The sequence below is a fragment of the Haemorhous mexicanus genome, chromosome 14 (genome assembly GCF_027477595.1).
Source record: "Haemorhous mexicanus isolate bHaeMex1 chromosome 14, bHaeMex1.pri, whole genome shotgun sequence".
Taxonomy (NCBI): Eukaryota; Metazoa; Chordata; class Aves; order Passeriformes; family Fringillidae; genus Haemorhous; species Haemorhous mexicanus.
Genome location: NC_082354.1, coordinates 16,447,255 through 16,472,270, shown reverse-complemented (window position 1 = coordinate 16,472,270; position 25,016 = coordinate 16,447,255). Strand labels below are relative to the sequence as shown.

The following is a 25,016-nucleotide window of genomic DNA, read 5'->3' as shown; positions in this document are numbered from 1 at the left end:
ATCTGGGATTTGTTCATACCTTGAACACTTTGAGTGGTTCTGATCTTCCCATTCCTCCCAAAATATAACAGAGGAGCAGTGACAGGGATCAAAGGCATGGCAAATTTGTTTGTGAGAGGTTTGTTTGCTAAAAATAACCATTACCTCAGCCTATTTCATCACCAAGTATCAGAACTGAATGTTGATTTAATATGATTTCACAGCAATTGAAATAACACCACACACAGTGCTCAGCTGCAGCATCAATGCAAGTTATGTATAAAACCTCAAGTTCTTCCATTTTTTAGCATGTCTTTGATTAATAATCTGATATTTGTGTATAGCTTTTGTGCACGTGGCCTGAAACATTTTCAAGTGCTGCCTGACAGCCGATGTGAAACCGCAGGCTCTGAGGAGAGGCAGGATGAGGACACTCCACCCCGTGCAATTATTCACCCCAATTATAGACACCGGATTTGCACCACAGAAATTGCTGCACAGTGGGGGATGAGGGGCTGGCAGAGAGCCAGGAATGTCTCTGATAAACTGGGTCATCTCCTCCAAGGATGGTGGTGTTCCACTTGGGAGGTCGGGGATAAGCTGGGTTTAACCCTGCATGGCACAGCTGCGGATTCAATTTGCTTTTCCTTGGGAATGGATAGGCTGGATTCTGCTGGACAAAGCCTCTGCTGCTTCTTAAACTGTGGCCAACTGAAGTGGGAAATGTAAAGGATTCAGCCAACAGCCAGCACTGTCAAAGCCAGGCCTTGGATCAGCAAGCTGGCTATCTGAAGAGAGGAAATGAGAATTGTATTCAGAGCTTAATGACGTAAAAAATAAGAATTGAATTTCTGGCTTGCCTTCACCTATAAGTATTGTCATAAATATGAAGCTTTCCAATATTATCTTCTGATATTTTCTCCTATAATGATGAATATTATGATATTTGTAGGGCTCTGAGGTTTTCCTCTTGGTTCCTCATTTCCTCTGATGATATTAAGCATGAGAAGGTTATTAACTAAATTGATGGAAGCTTAGTTACATGTACAATGTAGAAATTCTGTCCTTTATTTTCTGATAAAAGTCATTATGTAATTTTTAAGCAGTTTATAATGCAGGAGTCAAACTTGGGTATGATCCATGTCAAGGGGATGATCCTGCAATTGAAGGTGCTTTGTGATTTCCCTAAGAAAGTGCTGATAAGGCCCATGGCACAGTGTGTTACACGAAGGCAGCTAATCTGGAGCTGAGCTTTGGACATGCTCAAGTGTCATTTACATCTACTGAGCTTAAGGAGTGACACTGATCTCATGATGCTGGTGCAGCTATTGAGAGCAGGGTGTGTAAATGATGATCCTTCAGAATCTCTGAGATCCCACAGAGCTGCTCACTTGGCAGAGCACAGAGGCTCCTCAATGCTGGCCTTAGCAGAACAAAATGGCTGAAACGAGACAGAGACTCCAAAGCAGAAAATATAAATTATATTAACATAATTATTCAGCAGTTTTGAGGTGAAACCCATTGAATAGTGATGTATCTAATAAGATTTGTATTGAAACATTTGCAGTAGGTCATCCGAATGAACATCTATCCACTAAAATGAAAAAGATCTGACTCGTTTTTAAGTAGAACTTTTGAAGGCCAGGTGCTTTTGCTAAATTCTGCTTTTTCCATCTAAAGTCTTTGTTTTGAGTAAGTAAAAGGTAAGCAGGCTCTGCACCTTCCTGAGCAGCATCTCTTGGGGAACTCAAGGCAGGCTCTGGGTGTCTTTAGTCCAAGGCAGGATCTCTTGCAGATCACTGTTCCTGCTACCCAGGCCTTGTCCTGGGTTCTTTCGGGAGAGAAAGCATTTCTGAATAACTGAAAACCACGTGGCAAGAAGAAACCTGAGCTCCCTACAGCAGCAGCTGGACTTCCTTTGGGTTTTGTTCTAATTTAGCCGACACAACCACCGGGTTTGGTTGAAGACAACCTGAGCAAGGTTCTCCCTTACCTGTGCTGTAACACCTGACACATTTCCTGGTGCCCCACAGAATTCACAGACTGTGAGTTCACTGTGAGGGCTTGCAACCGTGTGGACTCTGCAGAAGCTGCAGGCAGTGTTAGTTATTTATGTTTAAAACACCCAGGGTCCTTCAGGAGGTGAGGTGGCCCTGGGCAGTCAGGAGTGTGGAGAGGCCAGGGTGCCTTGTGCAGTCTGAGCGTTGCTGTCACCCCTCTCTGCCTTCCCTCTCCCAGTGCTGGGCTGCAGAGCAGAGCTCTTCCCAAGTCCCAGTCTCTTTTGCCAGCAGCTATAAAAGGAGCTCTCTGCAGTGATCCAGGCTGTACTTTTGTTCCTTGAACACAGCTTGGTGTCAGGAGGAGCTCAGGGCGGGCGTGCAGCGAGAGCGGCGGCAGCTCCGGGCACTCGGCTCCGGGAATTTGGCTGTGCCCGGCTCTGGAGCTGCACTTTGCTCAGCCTGGAGCAGCCTTCACTCAGCCAAGTGGATTCCTGGTGGCTGAACGGGGCATTCTGCCCAGGAGCATTCCTGTGCTGGGCTGCCTCGGGCTGTGCAGCAGCTCAGCGGTGCCCAGGGTGCTCCTCACCAGCTCCACTCTGACCCAGCACCATCAGCTGTGGTATGGGCAGGATGGGAACAGCCCCTCGAATCCCAGACTGGGATGGTGGAACTACAGCCAGGAAAAGCTCTGAGTGCCTGGTGGGCACTCAGTTAATCATGGATTCATCAGAGTTGGAAAAGACCTCCACGGTCAGCAAGTGCAACCAGAGCACATTTGAATTTATCTGGGGCATCTTTTTACTGGGGTTACTTTAGGAAGACAAAGGTTTGATGCCCCTATTTTGTGTTCACACATTGAGGAGACTCAAGTGCTTCTACCATTTTGAGAAATAGTAATTTTTAAAAGAAGAAAATTGCAACAATTACAATATTCTGAAGATTAACAAAAGCTGGAACTGGGAACTGTACAAGATTGTCAAATGATCCTAGTTCTGTAAAATTACTTTCTATTCCACTTAAAATTATTTCTTTCTAACTTTTAACAGTTTTTAAATGAGCAAACACAGAATTCAGCTACTGAAATCATGAACCCAATTGAGCTACTGAAATAATGACACATGTGGCACAAGTTACCAGTGCAGACTTTGTGGTTGGTTTTCTGCTCTCTGAATACCAGGAAAAGTGAAAAACATGGGTTGGTGTAATGAAACTGTAGATTTTAGATAAAATTCTGTATGAAAAGCTTTTGTTAAAGCTTGGAAGCTCTACCAGAGAAGTGCTTTCTGTGCTCACACCAGTTCAAACAGTGGTAAGATGTTTAAGAATTCTTTTTCAGTGTTTCTGCTTTTATCACTGATCCACTATCACATGTTTTGATAAACGTAGACAAAGAGTTTGGGAGCTCACAGATAAACAGTGGAACCAATTTAAACTCAAGCTCACCACATAAACATTAAAGTATTCCCTTTAGGAAGTCAGAATCCTTTGAATTATGCAAGTGTTGTAGTTTGCAGTAAGATAAAAGAAATGTAAGGGGGGAGGGTGAGAAACTTGAAAAGCCTTTAAGGAGTAATTTGCATAAATTGGGTGGAGAGAGTAAACAGCACAAGGGGGGAAAAAAGTTATTTTCAGTAAGGCCTTATAGAATGAGATAAAACAAATTACCAAAGAAATCAGGTGGAGTTAAAACAAAGCTGGAGTGCCTTAAACTTGTGTTAATGCTGCCACTGCCTTCACAGCAAATCCCAGGGAACTCCAGAGTGCCCTGGATAAAAAAAAGAAATCAAAAAAACCCCAAATTCTTAAGAGAGACTTAAAAGAGAAGGAGAGCCATGGAGACAGTAGAACGTGTGTGTTACTGTGTGGGAGACCTGTGGTCATGAATGCTCAGGATAAGCAGATTTTTTTTCAATCTAACAGTATTTTTTTTTATCTTGCAGTTACAGGACCGCACACAATTTAGTGACCGAGACTTAGCTACCCTAAAGAAATACTGGGACAATGGCATGACCAGCCTGGGCTCAGTCTGCAGAGAGAAAATTGAAGCTGTGGCTGCAGAATTAAATGTTGACTGTGAAATAGTTCGGGTAAGAAATCCAGAGTCTTCCCTTATCTTGTCGCAGGAGCAAAAATAGGACAGATGAAAGGCTTTAAAAATTTCATGAGGAAGCTTGAAATAGATTTCACGTATTACATAATGAATGACCATGTTGGGAAGTGCTCTCCTGCTCTTTCTGCAGTCTATATTTAGTAAAAGCCTCAGGTCAGGGTCTTATTGATCAGCAGCAGAAGCAGCACTAGGAGCTGTTTGACATTCTCTTGAGTAAGATTTTAAGTAAAAGTGTTACATTTTTGAGGGAGATCCTAGAAGACTGAAAGGTACTATTTACATTGCTAATAAGATACCAAAAAAGGGCTTTTCTAAAGATACAGGGGAAATACTTCTCATTCATGCTTATAGGGAAAATTGCATGAAAGAAAATGCTCCAAAACACAAAGAAAAAATACTTTACAAGACTGTCTTGAGGGCAGGTTGAGGTGTGATGGAGGAATTCTGGGTCAGCTCTGTTTGATGGTTGCTGTAGGTGGCTGAGGGAGGCACAGCTGTGCTGGAGATAACCTGGCACCCAGAACCTCTGCACATCATCTCCTCCTGAGGCTGGGGTGTTGTGTCACTGTGTCCTGGCTGAGCAGACACCCAGCAGCACCTCTGGGGTCTCTTTGCTCATCCCAGCCTCAGGAAATGACCCATTGTTTGCAGTCAGACAAGGACAGGAGCCTTCCTTTCCCTTGTGACAGGTGTGACAATTGGGATTATTCCTTCAAGGCTCATCCTCTTTTTGCAGCTGTTTCCTGAATTCCTGGCAGTGCTGCAGCAGCAGGGCTGAGAGCCCTCAGTGGAGCTCTCCTGCTGTGGAGACCTCTGGCTTGGTGCATTCACATGGTCCCAAAGCTGCTTTCAGGGCTGAACACCAATCTGGTTATTTGTTTGTGAGGGCACACAGGAATTCTAAAAAGCCCAGTTGTACTTCTGGAGGTTGAAGAGAATCACTCTTTTCTCTGTAGAGAGCAAAGCTGCTCCTTGTTTTCCAAGGGCTTCCCTTTGCTCTCTGAAGGTGAAGCTGTTCCCCCTGCCAGCACCTCCTGGACAGCACAGTGACACCCAGGCTCCCTTGGTTTGTTCCCTTGGGGACATCCTCACTGGCACACCAGGGGTGTCACTGTGGAGTTCTGTGCAAACCTTTCCTCCTGCTGGAATGTTTCTGTGCTCAGGGCAGAGACCAGGACACCCAGGCTCTGGCATCACCTTCACCTGAACAGACCACAAATGATCCCATGTGCTCACAGACCTTGCTGGAAGTGTTGAAGGATATGTTTTGGGGATAAGGGATAAGAATGTATTTTAGGGATAGAACTCTCAAGCTGATTTCCCACATGGCAATTCCAGTCTGCTCTTGCCCTCACTGTTTTGCTGTTCCAGAATGTTCTCTGTTCAGCACAGTACACAGGATGTGGAACCTTCTCTTCCCCATTTAATTTGAGACACTATCAAAACATGTTCATCTTCTCTGACATTCTCAGTATGTTGAATGAAATTTTTTCTACTTGAAAAGCCTGTGAAAAGATCTGCCTTTCCCAAGTGCCTTCTTTACTAAAAAAGAGATAGATTGAATTTTAAATTTTGTTAGCACTGTTTGTTAAAATCACAAGATGATGGGGAAATTTAAAGAATGGCAATACACTGCTTGGAAAAAAGAGATCCAGATCTCAAAGGACTGCTTGTGTGGGGGTTTTCTTTAATTTTTTTTCCCCAAACTGTAGGTCATCTCTCTGCATACCTGTTGTGCATTCCTCAAAGAGGAAAATCAGCAAGCTGGGAAAGCAAATACCAGCCAACAAAAAAGATTTGCTAAAAATAGTGTTCAGCATGTTATCTTCTAGCTTGTTAGAGATGCAGCTTTAAAAGGGTGTTTTGTTTTTTTTTTTTTCCAAGGCTGGCACAGCATGAAACTGTGTTTAGTACTTGGGACTGCTGTTAATATTCCTTTACTTTTTCTCTTTGTTAATAAGGTATTATAAGCAAAAAGTTTTTTATTCAACTTTCTCAGAACCCTAGGAAGAGGAACAGGGCAGGTATTTCTGAAATAAGGCCAGAGTGATGCTTAGTGTGTCTTTAAAGAAAATCCTAAAATATTTTAATGTCTTGGGGTCCTCATTTGGAACAGAGGCCTCATGGAAAGGATGTGCATTTTGCCATGGCCTGATCATGTTTCAAACCCAGGAGCTGCTGCTCTTATTTCTGGGGGTGTGGGTGGTGGGAAGGGGGTTGAGAGCCAGCCCCAGGAGAGTGGGAGTAGCAGTTGGTAAAGAAGTGGATTCCAGGCTCTGGGAAGGATTTTTGGTTGCCAATGGAGAACTGATTTGATGTAATGAAGGGTCTGCAGTACAGGGGCTGTTGAGCAGAGTTGAGATGAGATAAGAAGTTGAAAGCCTGAGTGACACAAGGGACAGGAGAGCCTCAGGGGGTGAAGAGTTGCAGACAATTCTTGTTACTTCACGTTAAACTCTGAATCTTTAATAATTTTTTGTGTAAATGTTTCTTCATCAGAGAAGGCAAATTAATGACCAGGTGTACAGATCCACTTGGAAAATTTAGAATGTGGGTCTTCCTTTTCTTTTCTCCTTTGAAATTCAATTTTACTGATGTAAGATGAACTTGAAGCATCCATCTCCATCCCACCATGGCAGGGTTTCCAGGTTCCCTGGGCTGGTTTCATCTCCCAGACTGTTCCCAGTGTGCTCCTCTGCACTCACTGCAAACAACTTTTCCTAAAGCTCTGTTTTACAGCCAAAGGGGACTGAAGGATGACCTGCTCTGAGTTTTACTCTTCCAAGTTCCTTTCTGTCCTCCAAGGGGAGTGCTGTGGATCTGTCACCTTGGCCAGCTCTCTCTGTGCTGTAGGAAATCCTAGAACATGGGAGATGTTTGGGCCATCGGATGCTTCAGTCTCCTTATGGAAGTTGCAGAGTAGGAGAACCTGGATCAAAGATCTTATGTTAATTTGTTGAATAATTTAGGGGGACAGAGACCTGACAAAGTCACCTAGTCCTGCTCTTTATCTGGAGCAGGATTTACTTTGGAATCAAGTCAGGTTTCTCAGGATGTTGTCCAGTGAAATATTGAGTACCTCCAAGGCTGGAGCTACAAAAGCTTCTGTGGACAAACTGTCCCTCTGCCTCACTGTAAAACATTATTTTTTCTTTTATATTCTCAATTCCAATCAGAGCTTCCCTTGCTGCCATTGTCCCTATTGCTTCTTTTCCTTTTGCTGTGCACCTTCCTGTTTCCCTCGGAAAGCTGAACCTGGACACAGGATTTGGGGAAGCAGCCTCAGGAGGGTGAAATACTGGGGAATACTCAGCTCCCTGAACTGCTGGCTGCACCCTTGCTCCTGTAGGCCAGATGTGCTGATGTCACTTGGTTGGGGGCCTGTTGCTTTTGTTATAGTTTCTGATCTCATTCATGTTTATTTCTCTTACAAGACTTGGATTGGGAATCGAAGACGGAAATATCGTTTAATGGGGATTGAGGTCCCACCCCCTAGAGGAGGTCCTGCTGATTTCTCTGATCAATCTGAATTTGTTTCTAAATCAGCACTTAATCCAGGAGAGGAAACTGCTACTGAAGTGGGGGATGATAATGATAGGAATGATGAAGTATCAATCTGCTTATCTGAAGGAAGCTCACAAGGTATTTGGAATGCAGTTACTACTGTGCCTATATTTTCAATTTTGTGCAGTGTGCATGCTTTGGATTCTGTTGTACACATTCAAAAACGTCTGACAGAGTCACAAGTGCTCCACCCCGCCTGGGCTGAAGGTACTGTTTGGTCTCTTTCTTCTGCCTCCGTGTCTCTGAGTTTTGTTGGGTTTGTTGTACAAAGACTGGAGAAACCTTTGATCATAAGAGCCCCATTTCTGCCAGATTCATCTGAAATGAAGTCAAGAGTTCACGTTTTGCTGGTGCAAGTGAGAGGCAGATTTAGAAAATGCTCTCTGCCAACTGCTCAGTTCTCCCCAGCCAACTGGAATGGCCATTCCATTTGACACCCATCCCTGGAGGTGCCCAAGGCCAGGTTGGACGGGGCTTGGAGCACCCTCCAGGGACAATGGAGGGTGTCCCTGCCCATGGCAGGGGGTGGGACTGGATGAGGTTTAAGGTCCCTCCCATCCCAACCCATGATTCCACAGTCCCATCCCCGTGATCCTGAGCCACCCCCGGCACTGGTGGGACTGGAGCTGCTGCTGGGACTGAGCTGAGCTGCTGGGACTGTGCATTCCCATTTCTCCTGGCAGGGAACCCCTCAGCTCAGGCTGGAACAAGGAGCTGCCCAGGCCTCCTGCTGCTCTGTCTGACAGGCAAACACAACCAGCAGATCAAAGCCAGGAGCAGGGGACAGCCCAGGAGCCTTGGAACTGCACACACAGGGGGTGTCCTCAGTAAACTGCAGGATCTGGAGTGGGAAATGCCTTCAGCTGAATTCCCTTTTCCCCCCCAGGGGCCCATGGGATCGATGTCTCCCTGCCCCTCCTGTCCATGAGCCTGGCACATCCCCCACTCACTAATTGCTCCCAGTGCTTCTGCCTCGAGGAGATCAATGGAGCCTTTGCTCTCCAAGCTAAAAGAGAGTCTGACCTTGGGCCTGCTGCTGTGCAGCTCAGTGTGCCAGGCTGGGTCCTGTCATTTCCTCAGAACAGTCTGAAGGGAAGAGCCAGGGGAACGGAGGCGGCTGGGAATGAGTTTGGGAAAGCTTTGTCATACTCGAGTGTAGAGGGAATAAGATGATAAAGAAATGGGTCAAGTGATTGAAAGCCAAGTGAGATGAGGGATCTCAGAGTCCTTGATTTGCCTGAGGTGTGGAAGGAGCTGATTTAAGTCAGATCTGCTTGAGAGAAAATGGTGACAGGGAAGAGTCTGAAGTGTCTGCAGTTCAAGGGAGGAATAACTCCACGTTGGCTGAGCCAGGCTTTCATCAGGCAAGGTGAGGCTGAACACTTGGCTGCATTATTAGTGTCAAAGCCTAAGGAAGTGCAGGGAAACAACAGGATTTCCACAGCATCCAGGAATCCCACCTTCCCTCCTTTATTCTCCCACAACAATTATTTCTGTTCATTTCTCCACTTCAAAGGAGGAAGTTTCACTGCTGCGGCTCAGCTGGGTCTGAACTTCCTGGAAAATATTTCCCCCAATAGCCATGGGTTATGTTCAGCCCCAGATAGGGAATTGTTCCAGTGTTTGAGAACTGTAACTTTTGGTCCTAATTTATTAAAAAACCAAAACCACAATGGCAAAAAACCTCTCTGAAAGACAGACAAAAGCAATTTTTAGTCACCTAATTAGAGTGATTAAAGTTGATGGCTTCTGCTTTTAAAATGTAGTGTGTAAATATTTAAAATATTAACTGTGCTGTGGTGCAAAATGGATCATTAAAGCTCCCATATTGCCTCACCTTTTTTAATTGTGTGTTAATTGAATCCACAGTGTGTAGGTGGAGGCCATTAGGGCTGTGCTGGTTCTGTGAGATGAGGATGAATATTTAAGAGCTGGGAATGCTGTTTCCTTCAGCTGTTGAATCCAAGGGGTGACTGCCAGGATTACAGAGTTCCTGGTGCCCTGGAATGTCCCTGAGGAGTGACCTCACCCTGTGACCTCCACCCTTCCTTGCTCCCTCTGATCCCATGTGCTCCTGGCACAGACTGTCCTATGGAGCTGTGACCAGTGGCACATTGAGTTCATCTGAAACAATTCCCAATCAAATTTTGCTCAGTGTAGAGATTTTTAACTTAAAAGTTGTTTAAAACCACGAACTGGCTCTCTATGGTCTGGCCTAAACATTTCCCTGTCTTTGGTAATCCCAGGGAAATCCTGTTATCCCTGGGTCTGTGTGGAGGTGACAGACCCTGGAATCACCTGAACCTTGGTGCCCCTTCCCCCTTTTCCTCTTTATATTTAATATGTATCACAGATTTATGTTTTAATATGCAAAAGTCAAGTAAATATGAGAAACAAACTTCAATTTTAGGGGTAAATAGACTTACCTTTCTTTGGGGTTTGTGTTCTCCTTGGCCTTTAAGGTCAGTGGAATCATCTCATGCTTTGTGGTTGAAATATCAGGGTAAAATCTGCTGTTTTCAAGTGTTGATACATAAAAAAGCCTTTAGGTTTACTGGGGATAAGAATTTGCCATAATCTGATCAGTTTTTGGTTCAAAACCCATCAGTGTCTGCAAGAGGGAAGTGAGATTTAGATATGTACCCCAGAATTTCAGGGAATGCAGGATTTTTCATGTAGGCATTAATCTTCATTTTAAAAAACCCCAACTTGTGCACATCTCTGATGTGAAACTCTGCATCACCTTTGAATATTCCGACCCAAACCTAAAAATGGGAAAGCTTTGGTGCAGAGAATAACTGAAAGTTTTGTTGTTGTTTCAGGTGGCAGTTGGTTTGATGTTGGCCTGAAATGCTTGTGACAAGATGTCTTTTTAATAAGGCAGATATTCTGTTTATGATTAAACATTGATACCATGACTTTGCTGTTGGATTTAGCAGCTGTGACATTTAGTGGTAAACACCATTAATGGTCCTTCAGCATAAAATTGGAATGAAATCTGACAAAACCAATTTATTTCTGCAGAAGAGACAAATGAAGCTCTTCAGAATGAAGAAATTGGCCACAAAGATGATGACCAGAATCCAGTGTCCACTGATAATGTGGTATGTTTACCTTTCCTTTTCCACCAATTAATAACTCCTTAATTAATGATGAGTTTGTTGTCCAGCACTTGTGCTTTCCACTAGGTGACAACTTCAGTTGTGTGTGTTAAAAGTCCTTCCTATTTGAGCTTTAAAAATATGCTAAAAATTCTAAAACACAGCAGGGAAAAACCCTCAAACCTTCAGTGGAAATGGTTTGGAGAGATGGTGCCCAAGAGACTGAGCTCCCCAACCTGCCTGAATTTTGTCATTTGATACAACAATGGAACAAAACCAAGGAAGAGTTTCTGCATACTTTGTTCTGAAACACTGCAACAAAATTTCTCAAAAATGCACTTAAAATTGGACTAAAACACATTGTACTTGCATAAGAGGTTTTCCTATTTGAAATTCTAATCTGTTCCTTCCCCTCCTATCTTAAAAAGCGTGTCTAAGAAGGGGATTGTGAATGTTTGGCAGCTATTTAGGGACTCTTTCCTCAGGCTGAGTCTGAAACCAAAAATATTTGAGTCCCAGTGATCCTGAGGGTCTGATGGAGCAGCAGAACCTGGGGACATCAAAGCTCTGAGTGTTGTCACTTCAGCTGGGCTGGCAGACACTGGAGCACACAAAATGTGCTTTATCCTCCATGCCTTCAGCACAGGCTTGGGAGCTTGGTGGGTCCTGCCAGGGAGAGCTGGGAATGTCCCTGGAGGGATTGCTGCTCAGTGATTTCAGGGAAATTCCTGGTGTGCAGGCAGGAGGGACCACATGCTGCAGGAAAACCTGAATGAACACCTCAGGAGTGACCCATGGACAAAGACTGGGTCCCCAGAATTTTGTGAATTAGGTGAAAATGTCCATATTTATTATGCATTTGGAAGTGTCCTTTGGATCAGCACCCCTACAGCTAAGGGGATGTGGCCAGGCAGGGTCAGAGGAGAGCTCCTTGATTTCTTTAGGGCAGGAGTAGCTCAGGACTTGCTGTGATGGCTGGTTTATTCAGAGGGATCAATTTCCAGACCCTCCTTTGCAACAACAGAGCAGAGCAGGGGCTGTGAGGGGATAAATGTGCAACTTCAAGTCAAAAAGCTGGGCCAGGGAGCTCCTCCTCTGTAAACAGCCTGAGTCTCCATGGCAGCAGCTCCCACTGGATTCCTGCTGGATCTCCTGGCTGAGGTGCATGATTGCCATCTAATGGGGCTGCACAGCTCAGAACTGCTCAGGAGCCAGCACAGAGCTCTCCTTCCTTCCTCCTTCACCCCTCGTGCCCCTTTGGGATGTGGATCCCCGTTTGTTTGTCTCCTCTGTGTGTTGGAATGAACTGTTTGCTTCTGTTTCAGAAAATAGAAATTTTAGATGATGAGGAGAGTGATCTGATCAGCAATTCTGAAGTGGATCAGATGAGTTCTCTTTTGGATTACAAGGTGAGTGATTGGGCCATGTCAGGGACAGTGGGATAATCCCCAGGGAGTTCAGGGGGTGCATCTGTCAGGAATTCAGCAAAAGCCTGTGGGATCCTGAGCTCCTCTGCTGTTTCCCCAGTGTGCACATCATGCCCTCATCCCACCTCCAACCATTTTATCCATGTTTCAACCCACATGGGTTGTATTTCTGAGTCTTAGTGTTAAGTTTGTCCTTAACACTGTGCTTAAGGTATCTTTAGAAACTCAGTATACAAAGCTCCCCAAATTTTTGTGAATTAGGTGAAAATGTCCATATTTATGCATTTGGAAGTGTCCTTTGGATCAGCATCCCCTGGAAAACCCCATTTCTGCAGAGTTGCAGCCCCTTCCATGTGTCCCAGCAAAGGCATTTACGGAGCCACCCCAGTGGAATTGTGCTTGGAATGCTGCAGTGCTTTTCCTGCAGCGTGGTGCTGCCAGCTCTGGAAGGGACTGAGCAGCTGGAAGGAATCCTCTGCTGGAGTGGGGGGATCTGAGGAGAAGGCATTCCCCAGGGCTGCTGGAAGAGGTGGCTGTGGGAGGGAGGAGAAGCACTTGGACCCTGCCAGCTCCTGTTTCCTGGCAAGGCTGAGCTTGTGTCTGTGCTGCTCTCCAGGAGTCACCACAATTCCACCTTTCCCTGAGCTTTTACCTTCAGTGCTGACTTTTTTCCCTTAGAAACCAGGTCTGTTCTCCTGATAATAATCAATTACCAAAATAATAAACAGATCATCTCTTCAGAAGAGAAATTCCTCCTTCCAGCAGTGTTTTCCTGGGAAGGGCAGTGGGGAATGATTCAGGAGAGGGAATGACCTTTTCTTAATGTCACCTGTCAGCGCAGTGAGAGGCTTGTTGTGACAGTGCCCTGCAGAGCCAGGCCTTTGTTTGACAGCACTGATTACTCCCTGAGTTTTCTGCCTAAATCTGAATTCTTCCTGGGCTGGGCAAAATCCAGAGCTAAACAGGCAACTGCTAAGTATTCATAGGGAAGAACTCAGCTGATTTTTTATGGAAGCTTCAGAATTGCAGCCCAAATTTTCCTCTCTCATTCCCAGAGCTGTTATCACCTGGAACAGTGTGGTGAGCAGTGCTTTCACTGAAAAAAAAGTGAATTTTCTGGGAAAAAAACCAAGAAAAATACAACCATTTTAAAAGGTTTGTTGCAAACCTTTAGAGCATCATGTAGTCACAGCTTTTCATGTCAACTAAAGCTGAATTCCAGGATGAGCATGAATACCATATTTTTTATTATTCTCTCATGAGTTGGTGCTATTAAGCAGAGCCCTTCTGCAAAAATGAGCAATGCCTTTGATCTTGTAACCTAAATAAACAGTTTGATTTTCATGATCTTTGCAAAAGTGACTAGCCAGAGAAAATGAATTTTAGCTCTGCACTAATCAACAGGTTTAGCATTTTGGTCCAATAAGTTGGAAAGAGAAGAGATACTTGGAATAAATGGAAATACTTAACCAAATCTGAATTTTTAATTAAGAGATTTGCAAGTATAGATTGGGAAAATGCTTTTTCAGCCAAAGCACACAAATTATTGATATTTCCTCACTTTGTAATATATTGCATCCAGTTCCCATAAACAACTCTGTGGAGGTTGGAACTGAATTATCTGTAAGGTCCCTTCCAGACTGTTCTGTCACTCTGATATTCCTGTTTATTCTGTAACCCGAGGGATCCTGAGGAGCTTGGTGAGCTGACACTTGATCCACATCAAACCCAGCTGCTGGAGGATGTTATCTTTTAATTTGTGGTAGCTTTGAGGAATTTTCAAGTAATTTTCCCTGTTTTTGTGTCAAGCCTTCTGCTGCAATAATCGAATTTATTTGCTGTCTCTTCTCTCAGCCCCCTGATCAATTTTAGGAAGAGATTTGGGCTTTGGTTGTCATTGTCACTAAAAATATTTTAGTTTTAACCCAGGGCTGTTTAGGTGTGGTTATTCCAGTGCTTTGTCCTGTCCCCATTCCTGCAGGGATTTAACGGACACATGGATGTGGCACCTGGGGACGTGGTCAGTGGTGGCCTTAGCAGTGCTGGGGGATGGCTGGGCTCAGCCTTAAAGGGCTTTTCCAGCCTAAAGGATTCCCTGATTCTGAGATCATTCCCAGAACTCTCTGGTTTCCCCACAGAATGAAGAAGTCAGGTTCATCGAGAGTCAGCTGGAGAGCCATAAACAGAAATACTTTGAGCTGCAGACGTTTACCCGGAGTTTGATACTTGCAATTAAAGCAGATGATAAGGAACAGCAGCAGGTAAATCCTGGAGCAGGTTTAATATCTGTCTTTAATATCAGAAGATGTTTGTCCTTTTGTGCTGTGTCCCTCCCTTGGGTTTATTCCGGAGGCTCAAATTATGATCGAAAAACTCATACAAAGTGTGAGAAAATTGTTTAAATCACTGCTGACACAAAACCCATACCTGATAGTGTACATAGCAGATATAAGATACATTTTTCCCTTGTAGGCTCTGCTTTCAGACTTACCTCCTGAACTTGAAGAGATGGATTTCAACCACACCTCCCCGGAGCCCGACGATACCTCATTCAGCCTCTCGTCGCTGTCGGAGAAGAACGCCTCCGACAGTTTGTGATCCCCTGTTCTGGAGAGACACAGCACAAACCCCAGGGAGGTGCAGGCTTCAGGAGAGACAGACACACAGAGAGGCTTTGCTCTGCAGTGTTCTCAGCCCTGGCTCCTCACAGCCTTGCAGTGCCCAGGAGCTGGCAGTGCTGGGTTTGGAAAATCAAAGAACTGGGTGAGGGAAGGGTTCACTGGTAGCAGCTTGGCCTCGGGTAGGATTAACTTTGACTCTCCAGAACAACTCTGGCTCTGTAGCAAAGTCTTTTTGAGCAGGGATGCAAGAGTGGGAAACACACACAGTGAATTCTCCAGCTCCACATGCTCCCCAGGCCTGTTTATTATATTTTTCCCCATTTTTACTCAGGTAGGTGGACTAAAAATTGGGGATCCCAGTAGAATAACGGGCTTTCTCTGAGTTGTGCTTGAAAACCTGAAATTAAACTGAAGTGTTTTTTGTTTTCTGATTTGAGATTGTTAAATCTTCCATTTTTCTGACCAAAATAGCTGAAAAAAACCTTGAAAGGCTAACCGAGAAAATTGAATTATCATGCATAAATTATTAATGCAAAGAAGCAGTGATAAGTGTTGGAAGAAATGAGGTGGAAATGGGAACCCTGATAGCTGCAGGACACAACTTCCTAATACAGTAGCAATGGGATTGGATGTTTACACTCTTTAGAGTTTAATGATTGTAGTCACAGTTTTTATTTGTGAAAGCCTGAATGCTAAAGTACTGCTTATTATTTTAATTCTTGGGTATAGATTTTTCCACAAACTTTGCTCCAGTTTACCCAGCCAGTCAGAATTCCACAGCTGTCATTGCATCCTGAGAGGTTTTCCAGTGTTGGAAGTGAGCTGTGCAGATCTGCTTTGAAGCCCTGCCTGGTGCATTTTTGGCAAATGCCATTTCTAAACTGTGATCTGGGTTGCAGGCAGGGGCTGAACTGAATTTCTTCTTCCCCAGAGGTGTTGGCACTGAATTCCCTTAGTCCTGTGGTGGGATGGCTGTGCAGAGGTGTTCAGGTGGATTCAGTGGGGTGTGCTGGTGTCCAGGGAATGCCTGGCCAAGGCAGTGGTGCTGTGGCTGAGTTGACAGGGTGGTGACCAGGCCAGGGCAGGTCTCAGTCCTGGAGCTCTTCTTTCCCAGGATGGTTCAGTGGGATGCTGCAGGTGCCTGCCCATGGCATTGATGCTCCAGTTCCAACCTGGTTATCCCTCAGCAAGCATTTTTCACACAGATACTTCAGTCTGGTAAAAAACCTGATCTTTCCATTTTATGCCAAATAATAATTGACTCTGGGGAACCCTTGTTCATGCAGTGAGTTACCCCCTTAATTTCAGTGGGAGGTCCAAGGTGTAGCTCAGAAAATCCAGAGTGTTGAGGAAATAACATCTTTTTTTTCCTTTAATACTGGGATTAGACTCAGGTTTTAGGGTTTTCTCAGTCTGATCAGTTCCTCCCTAATCACTTGTACAGCTCTTTCTGTTTAGCATCAGTAGTGAGCTCTGTTCTTTCAGGTTTTCAGTCTCTCCTCTCCTTGGGCACGGGGAGCTTTTAGCAATACTGTTAAATACCAGCTGCAGAAAGAGCAGGAACAGTTTTAAAAGGTGTTCTGAAGAACCAAAAGTCGCCAAGTTCTGCCCCCTGTACAGTTCTGTAAGTTCCCAACAGAGCCACCCTTCCACAGGGAAATCCCAGAGTTCCAGGCTGCTGGGCCTGTGTGTGAGCTGAGGCATTCAAACTCCCAGTGGAAATGAGGTTTGTGAGCAGAGCTCACAGTGCTGTCCTTCACAGGGAAGACAGAGCTGAGCTGGAATTCTCTGAAAAACTCATTTATAAAGGGTTTTCTATTACAATGGTTTCTGTTGCTGTTCTCTTTAGACAGGAAATCTCTGCCACTGACAATGAAACCTCTTGTTTTCTGTGAAATTAACATAAAATAGTGCTGGGAGTTGTCACTATTTGGACCCTGTTTTCCTGCTTCTTCCACCTGAATTCCCATGACAGAGAGCAGGATACTCTTAACAGGAGTTCTCAATTTCATGGTCAATTAAATCATCTGCCTTCCTGCAGGAAAAACTTCCATTGATGATTCCTACTTTGCTGTCTTGCTGCTATTTCATATCCAAACAAATTGAAGGAATGAATTTTGAATGAACTGTTGGCTAGCTACAAGCAATGATGTCAGTCCCTGCTCTCCAGGGAGCTGGGATCCTCTTGGATGTGCAGCTGAGATGAGCTGCAGTCAGGGCCCACCCCAGCCCTGGGGATGTTCTGTGGGGACACAAAACACAGCCTGGCACACCTGACAACACTACAGGACAGCCAGGAAAAAAAAAAGTATAAATTGTATCCCTGAATGACAAAATCTGGGGAGGAAGATGCTCCACAGCTCCTTGGCTGGTTTTTTCATAGCAGTGTGTATTTCCAACAGAAACTGAATGACTGTTACCATTAGTGGTGGTTAAATGTTGGTGGAGAGCAGTGGGGGTGGCTCTGGGGTGGGTTTGGGTTCAGGGTGTTTCCCTGTCTGTAGGATGGTAACAAACACCTGCAGAAAGTGCAGTTCATCACTCCATACCCTTCCACAGGAGATGAAGTCCATCCTGTGCTTTACAGGGTGTCAGAAATCAGCCCCTGGCTGTCCCAGTGAGTGACTGTAATGTGAATTATCACTGCAGCAGGAGGGCCTCGTGTGGGTGGTGTTATCACCTTTCTGTGGCCAGGTATCAATGTTTGACCATCCTGCAGAGTCTCTCTGTCCATAAACAATGACTTCCCTGGCATTGTTCATTCCTAAAGCATCCATGGGAACATCAGTGATGTCTTTTTGAAGAAGCCCAGGTGGGAAGGTAGCCCAGAACAGACACTTCACGGGCTTTGGATGCTGCAAGTTTTGCTCATGGTTAAACCCCAATTTCCTGGAGCTCTGCCTGCTTTCCTCTCCCTGCAGGTGATGCTTCAGTCACATCCATAGGTCTAACAGGAGTAACAGTAGCAGGAAATACTCCAATAAAACAATAACTACTCCAGTAGGTGAATTTGGGGCAGGTTTAAAGGTACCTGAGCAGATGAACCATACGAGGTTTCTGGAGTGCCTAGCCCTGGAGGCAGCTCTGCACTTTAATCCCTCCAAGTATTTCTTTTCACTAAGGCAATAAAAAGTGTGAAATGAGGAGTCTGGGGCTTTGCAGCCCTGTGAGTGAGGAAAAGAATGTCCTGGTTCTGTCCTCACCTGAACTGAGCAGCAGCTTTAGCAAGCCTGCTCTCCAAGGGGAGAAGCTGAGTCTGCTGCTGGGCTCAGGTGAGGGGCTGGAACAAAGCAGCAGCATCCTGGACATCCTGCTTGGGAATGGGAATCCTGCTTCAGATGGATCTGCCCTCCCCTGTGGGATCTCCTGCACTGCTGTGTCCCTGGCACTGAGCACAGGCTCCTGCACACACTGACCTCCCTGCTGGCCTCTGCTCTCAGCCTGTGAGGAGGGACAGGAGTGTGCCCCAAGGGAATAGCACAGGAGCAGTTCATAACCTGTTCCAGCCCAAAGCTTGATGTGTGACCTCCAGCCCTGCCCAGCTCCCCCAGACCAGGGGCTGAAGGGCTGGAGCCTGGCCAGACTCTGCCCCAAATCCTCCAGCTTGGCTGGGAGGTGCCTGAGCAAAGTTCAGAGTGGTCAGTGAGCAAACTGCCCCTGGCTGCAGAGAACACAGCTGGATTGTGGTGCTTGGTTCCTTTAATCAAGAATGTTTCACCACATTGACCAAATGTGAAATCTGAAAAGTTTGGGGGGGAAAAAACCAGTCAAAGCAGCACTACAAAATGGGTGTTTTCCATGGAAGAACAGGAGTTTAGAGTATGAGTATTTATTGCTCAGAAAAACAGCAGCTGCTTTGGTCAGAAGGCAACAGAAACAGGGCACAGCCTTGGGCCTGTGGGGCTCTTTTCCCACGAAGGAGCAAATCCTCCTGGCTGAAGGAGGTGTTCAAGGATGGTCCTGAAGGAAAACAGTTCAGGTCAGTGCTTTGGCTCTGGAGCAGTTTCCCATGTTACTGAACTAAGTCACTAACTCTTTTCCAGCTCTGTTTTACATTTTACACAACGCTACCTCTGAAACGTGACACCCCTTAAACCCACACACAAAATGTGAACTTAGGAATTTTTTTTTAACATTTTATAGGCAATAAATTATTCCCAACATGCCTCCTTCAGTTTGTGTTTGGTTTTTGCTGAGTGTGAGCCATCAATTTGCTTTTATTTTAATGCTATTTTTTCTGTATTTGTGCTCATCACAATCTGTGGAGAAGGAAATAATGGGATATTAGGGACAGAAGCTTAGCCTTTGTTAATGGGAGAAAATATTTCTGTTACAGCTGAAGGATGGGGTGGCTGTGCTGCTTTTGGTGCAGTTACTCTGAGAAATGGGAATTATCCTTAATTCTGGTATTAATGACTGTTGGAACACTGCTCAGTGCATCAGATGACAATCTGAGAGCTCAGTCAGTGATCTCAGAGCTGTAAGGAAAAGGGTTTTACACTTTCTGAGACATCACATTCATAAATACCTCCACAGATTTTTGTTTCACTTGTTTCCTTTTTTTGCCCTAACTTTATAGAGACCTTGTAGAAAGAATTTTGAAGTGTTAAATGAAAATGGGTCAGCAACAAACTGAGGTGAAATGTAGATTTAGACCTTGTTTGTATTCAAGTTTCATCTGAAAAAAGTTCCTTGAATTTCCCCCATCACATTTCTCTCCCTGGAGCTCAGGGAAGGGTGGCAGGATGCACGAGGGGGATGAAGGGAATGAGGCACAAGGAGGCAGAAATGAAGGTTCTGGGTTTTAGTCAGGAAAATTTCAATAAACTAAAAGGTTTCTGTGCTGTGGAAAACAAGAACTTCTGCTTTATCTGCAGATTTTCTGAAATACAGGTCAAAGAGTCATTGGCAAATCCACTGAGTTGTGCTGGGGGAAAATTGTGTTCTCCAGTAGGAATTTTATAATTTCTGGGGTTATTTCTGGAATTCCTGAGTGTGTGTGAACACACAGATGCAGATTTGCAATGTGCACAGATACACTGAACTTGATCACAGTAGCTCTACAAAGGTATTTTAACTTGAAATGTTAATGGAATTCTTCTCAAATATATTTCATTTACTCTTATTTTTGTGTCTTGCTGCATATCAATTGCATAGTTTTGAAAATTAGTCAAATACATCCATACAAATATGGTTTATTTTTTATGTCCTTGCACCTGGTAACTTTTAGGCTTGGAAATTTATGAAAATGCCCATAATAATGATTATTTCTAAGTGATTTTGGCAAATAAACCAACTGCTGTATTTATGAAGAGATAATGAATCTTCTGCCGTGATAATTTCTGCTTTATTTTCACTGTAGGAATCAATTTCATTTAAAAAAAAAAATCTGAAAATTTAAATATTACTGTATAACTTGGATGCTTTCCTTCGCCTGCAAAACAGGATAATTGATGATTTTAAATCTCCTGTCATTTCCTTTTGGGCCAATTCCTTAAGCTTTGTAACCTGAGCATATTCCTAAGTTTCTGTGTGAAAATCACTATTTATATTTCATTTTTATGATTTGTATCAGTACGTGTAGCAAAGAAACTACTACAAACCTTCAACGGAAGTACCTCCACTAAGGTCCAGGACTCCTGATCTGGGCATTTTCAGTGCCAGATGCCCAGAGAAACAGTCCAGACGTTTGTATTGAGTTGGTTTTCTGTGTATATAAAGGGTATTTATAATCTTGTATTAACAGAGTCACCATTGGAAATGCTGATTTCCTGCTTTAGAAGCCTGCTCAGCTATTTTTATATAAAACGTTGGTCTTCGCCTTAATTTTTTTTTTGGTGAAAAGTTGTGCCATAGATATTTTAACTTATCCACAGATCCTTTACAGAGTTTGCTTTGACTTCTCTTAATTAATTTTTTTCCCCTGAAATTGTCCTAATTTGTTTTCTCCTCCAAACGCATCTCAAGGTTGGTTTGCTTTCTTAATTTTTTTTTTTTTTTTTTTTTTGGAATTTTTGGAAGATCCCTTCATCTGCATGCTTTGGTAGCTCAAGTTTTTCCTCTGTAGTTTATTGTTTATAGTTTAGAAGAACCTTTTATTGAAACCCCCTGAAGTAATGCTTGTACAAATGTATTTAGGGTGGCCCAGATGGTCAGAGAAAAGGGCTATTTAGCATTGGTAAATTTGTCTACTGACTCAAGGATATTTTTCTATGTCTGTCAAGTTTGGGACTATGGAGAAATGAAATAAAGGTGAACTAACTCCTTTTCCTATATGAACTTCTCTGTTTCTGTCTTTATTAATGGCCTTGTAAATGATCTTTTCAGAGCGACAAGAATTAAATCCACATCAGGGCTCAGCCCTAATTCTTCAGTTCCTACCATGTAAATTAATTTATTATTTATGGAGTGGCTTTTCAGGGTTGGAGTTTTACAGAGAACTTGGGGCCCTCTGTCCCAGGGGCAGTGAACGTCCCTTCCCAAACGGGGATTTGTGTCCGAGGGAGGCGCTGAACACCCAGCACCGACCCAGCTCAGCTCACCCGAGCGGGCTGAGCTGTTTGAAAGCTGTTTTGAAGCTAAACCTGAGCTCTTTGTGCTCTTTTCACCCCATCCCTTGGCATTTCCCAAGTTAAAAATCTCCAGAGCTAAATCCCGCGACCTCTGACCCCCGCCCCGATCCAGGGGGATGGGGCTGGGGAAAGTTCTTGGAGCTGGGGCTCGTTGGCTTTGGAGCGATTGCGGGGCTGGAGGAGCAGCCGGGCTGTGCTGGGGACGGGACCGAAACAATTCCAGCCCGGGAGCGGCGGGAAAGAGCCGGGAGGGACCGCACGGAAAAGGGTTTGGTGCGGGAGCGAGGTGCAATTCCAGGGTCCCCTCCCGCATCCCGCAGCTCCCGGATCGTGCAATTCCCACATCCCGCAGCCCCCAGATCCCGCAATTCCCGGGTCCCGCAGCTCCCGGATTCCCCAATTCCCGGATTCCCCAATTCCCACATCCCGCAGCTCCCGGTTCCCGCAGTTCCCGGGTCCCGCAGCTCCCAGATTCCCCAATTCCCGGATTCCCCAATTCCCACGTCCCGCAGCTCCCAGATCGTGCAATTCCCACATCCCGCAGCTCCCGGATTCTGCAATTCCTGGATCTCGCAGCTCCCGGATCCCGCAATTCCCGGGTCCCGCAGCTCCCGGATCCTGCAATTCCTGGATCCCGCAGCTCCCGGATCCTGCAATTCCCGGGTCCCGCAGCTCCCGGATTCCCCAATTCCCTTATCCCGCAGCCCCCGGATCCCGCAGTTCCCGGGTCCCGCAGCTCCCAGATTCCCCAATTCCCGGATTCCCCAATTCCCACATCCCGCAGCTCCCAGATTCCCCAATTCCCGGGTCCCGCAGCCCCCGGATTCCCCAATTCCCGGATTCCCCAATTCCCGGATCCCGCAGCTCCCGGATCCCGCAGTTCCCGGGTCCCGCAGCTCCCGGTGGCCCGGGTGGCCGGTGGCCGTGTGGCCGCGTCCTGCCGGTCCCGTGGGCTCACGCTCCCCCGCTCCTCTCCTGCGCTGCCGATTTCCACAATCCTGGTTCATTAAACTCTGGACGCTCCAAAGTCACCCAAACTCCGGGCTCAGCCCTGTCCAGCTTTGGAATTACGGCTGCAGAGAGGGAGGGAAAAACCAGAGGGAACGTGGATGGAGAGGAGTTAAATCTGTCTGACCCTAAAGATTTATTAACAAACGTTCCCGGGACCCTGAACTCGGGTGTTTTGGGTAAAAACAAATCGGGTTTTTGGGAAAAAAGCGAGTCGGGCCATGCTGCAGCTCCATTGCCACCTGGTGGCAAAAACCCCAGGAACTGGAGAAAAATGCCTTGAACTGTCCCCGAACTTCATTTGTCAGAATGAACAACTGTTTTTGTCTCAATGAAAAATCGAATATTAAAATAAATCTGGCATTTAGGAAGGAGGAGACTGAGATCAGACTGAAGGTGCAGCCATAAAGCAGGAGCATATTCCAGTTTAATTTGCCCACATGGATTCAGATTTGGGGGCACCACAGCTGCTCCGTGGGATGAGGTGATGTGTGACCAGCAGGGACAGCTGGGGTGGCCGCTCCAGCTCCACGTTCCTGCTGCAAGCAGTAAGGAAAAGAACCATGGGAGGAGAAAGAAACTGGGAAAAAATGGTGTTTTCTGGTTATTTACTTGCAGTTGTTGTTTTAGTGGGGAAGGAAGTGGGGAGGAAAGGGCAAAAAATGTAAAAATTTTCAGATTTTACCTATTATTTGTTCTTGCTTTTTGGTTATATCTTCCTGGCAATCTGGAATAATCTTGGCCTGTGTAGAATTTTTTCACTAGAAAAAGCTGATTTGACTTTTTTTGAAGGAAAAAATCTGCCCAGCCTCAATCTTCCCTGGCAGTTTCATCTTTTCTATTAAATGTGAAATTTTCAGTTAAAAGCCCTTTACGTGTTTCTTCCCAAGGTTTTTGGGCTCAGTCAGAATTCAGGGGAGTTTGAAGTGAATTTGAAGGAGTCACCCAGCAGGTCCCACCCCTCAAGGATGGACAGAGCAGGAGAGCAGCAGCCACACCAGGAGAGCCCATTTTGGAAAGGCCAAATCCTTGGAGTGGCACCTGGGCACAGACACCCCATCAGGTCAAGGACCATGGGTTAATTACCCTGAATTTAATGTTCTGTCAATCATTTCACTGTTGCAAACCGATTGCAACCAACCCACCCCAGGCCTTCATTCCCAAAATAGTAATAAATGGCTCACTGTGATCTGAACTATAAACAGATTTCATGAATTCTGCCAGAAATTGAATATTGAATTATTTCTCTATGCCCACATGTCTTTCCTGGTTTGCTTAATTCTGCCAAATATTTAGCTCAGCCTTCTCTTCTCTCAGCAACCCACACTCTCCCAGCTACATCTTCCCATTTCTGGACCATTTTTTTAAATTTCAGGCTTTTTACAGAGCCTGGCCAAGGACTCAAAACTGATCAGGAAGGACTGAAACAGCTGAAGGAGTTCAGCTCCTGGGGCTCTGGTTGTGGCTCCTCACCAGACACCTGCCCAGCCAAGCAGCAGGGTTTGCCCAGCCCAGGCTCCCTGGTTCAGCCCTTTTGGGAGAAATCCCACTGGAATGTGTCTTTTGCCTAAGCTGGGCCATGGGAAGAGGATGGACACATTTTTGCATGTTCTACAACCACACTTCAGAAATAGATGATTTTCTGAGTTGCTGTTCTTTAAAATATTAATTAATCTATTTTTTTTTCATACAAAACCCTGGAGTGTGGGGCTGGAAATGCCATTTCTTGCTGCCATGGGAGGCTGTGAGCTGGCTCGAGGCTGCTCTGATCTGTGTCCTCAGCAAGAAGCAGGACTCACAATTTTCAGAGTAAGTGCTGCTGATGGCCTGAAGACAGGTAGAAAATACTGGCAAAATAACATCAGCAATTAGTAGTAAACCCCCCAAATATTCCAAATGAATATTTCCAAATAAAGGAAACCCCCCAAACATTCCCCAAATAAAGACTCCTATCACCTTTGCAGATTATTTTCCGTCAGTTTTCCCCTCTTTAGTTTAGAAGCTGAGCTGATGTGAAACCATGGAGTGCCCTCCCTGCTCCTGCCCTGACGTGCCCTGTCCTGGGCAGCAGGAGCAGCTGGGGCTCCCAGGGCCATTCCCTGCCGTGCTCCCAGCCCGGGGACAGGGCTGGGGACAGGGACAGGGCTGGGGACAGGGACGGGGACAGGGCTGGGGACAGGAATGTGTTGGGGACAGGGCTGGGGACAGGGACGGGCTGGGGACAGGAACAGGGATGGGGACAGGGCTGGGGACAGGGACAGGGATGGGAACAGGGACAAGGATGGGCTGGGGACAGGGCTGGGGACAGGGCTGGGGACAGGGACAGGGCTGGGGACAGGGACAGGGCTGGGGACAGGGACGGGGACAGGGCTGGGGACAGGGACGGGCTGGGGACAGGGCTGGGGACAGGGACGGGCTGGGGACAGGAACAGGGACAGGCTGGGGACAGGGACAGGGACAGGGCTTGGGACAGGCTGGGGACAGGGACAGGGATGGGAACAGGGACAGGGATGGGCTGGGGACAGGGCTGGGGACAGGGCTGGGGACGGGGACAGGGACAGGGCTTGGGACAGGGACAGGGATGAGGACAGGGATGGGGACAGGGATGGGGACAGGGCTGGGGACAGGGACAGG

At 45.7% G+C, this 25,016-nt stretch overlaps 1 protein-coding gene across 1 annotated transcript in view; it reads left to right on the top strand.

Moving 5' to 3' along the window:
- The window catches only part of HDX (highly divergent homeobox), a 40,043-nt gene extending 18,962 nt beyond the window's left edge, over window positions 1-21,081 (top strand). Inside the window, exons 5-10 of the mRNA XM_059859109.1 lie at window positions 3,920-4,066; window positions 7,524-7,731; window positions 10,678-10,757; window positions 12,080-12,163; window positions 14,320-14,442; window positions 14,654-21,081. Coding sequence (XP_059715092.1) covers window positions 3,920-4,066; window positions 7,524-7,731; window positions 10,678-10,757; window positions 12,080-12,163; window positions 14,320-14,442; window positions 14,654-14,779 — 768 coding nt within the window. The 3' untranslated portion in view covers window positions 14,780-21,081. The remainder of the gene's footprint in view (window positions 1-3,919; window positions 4,067-7,523; window positions 7,732-10,677; window positions 10,758-12,079; window positions 12,164-14,319; window positions 14,443-14,653) is intronic.
- Window positions 21,082-25,016: the final 3,935 nt, after the last annotated feature.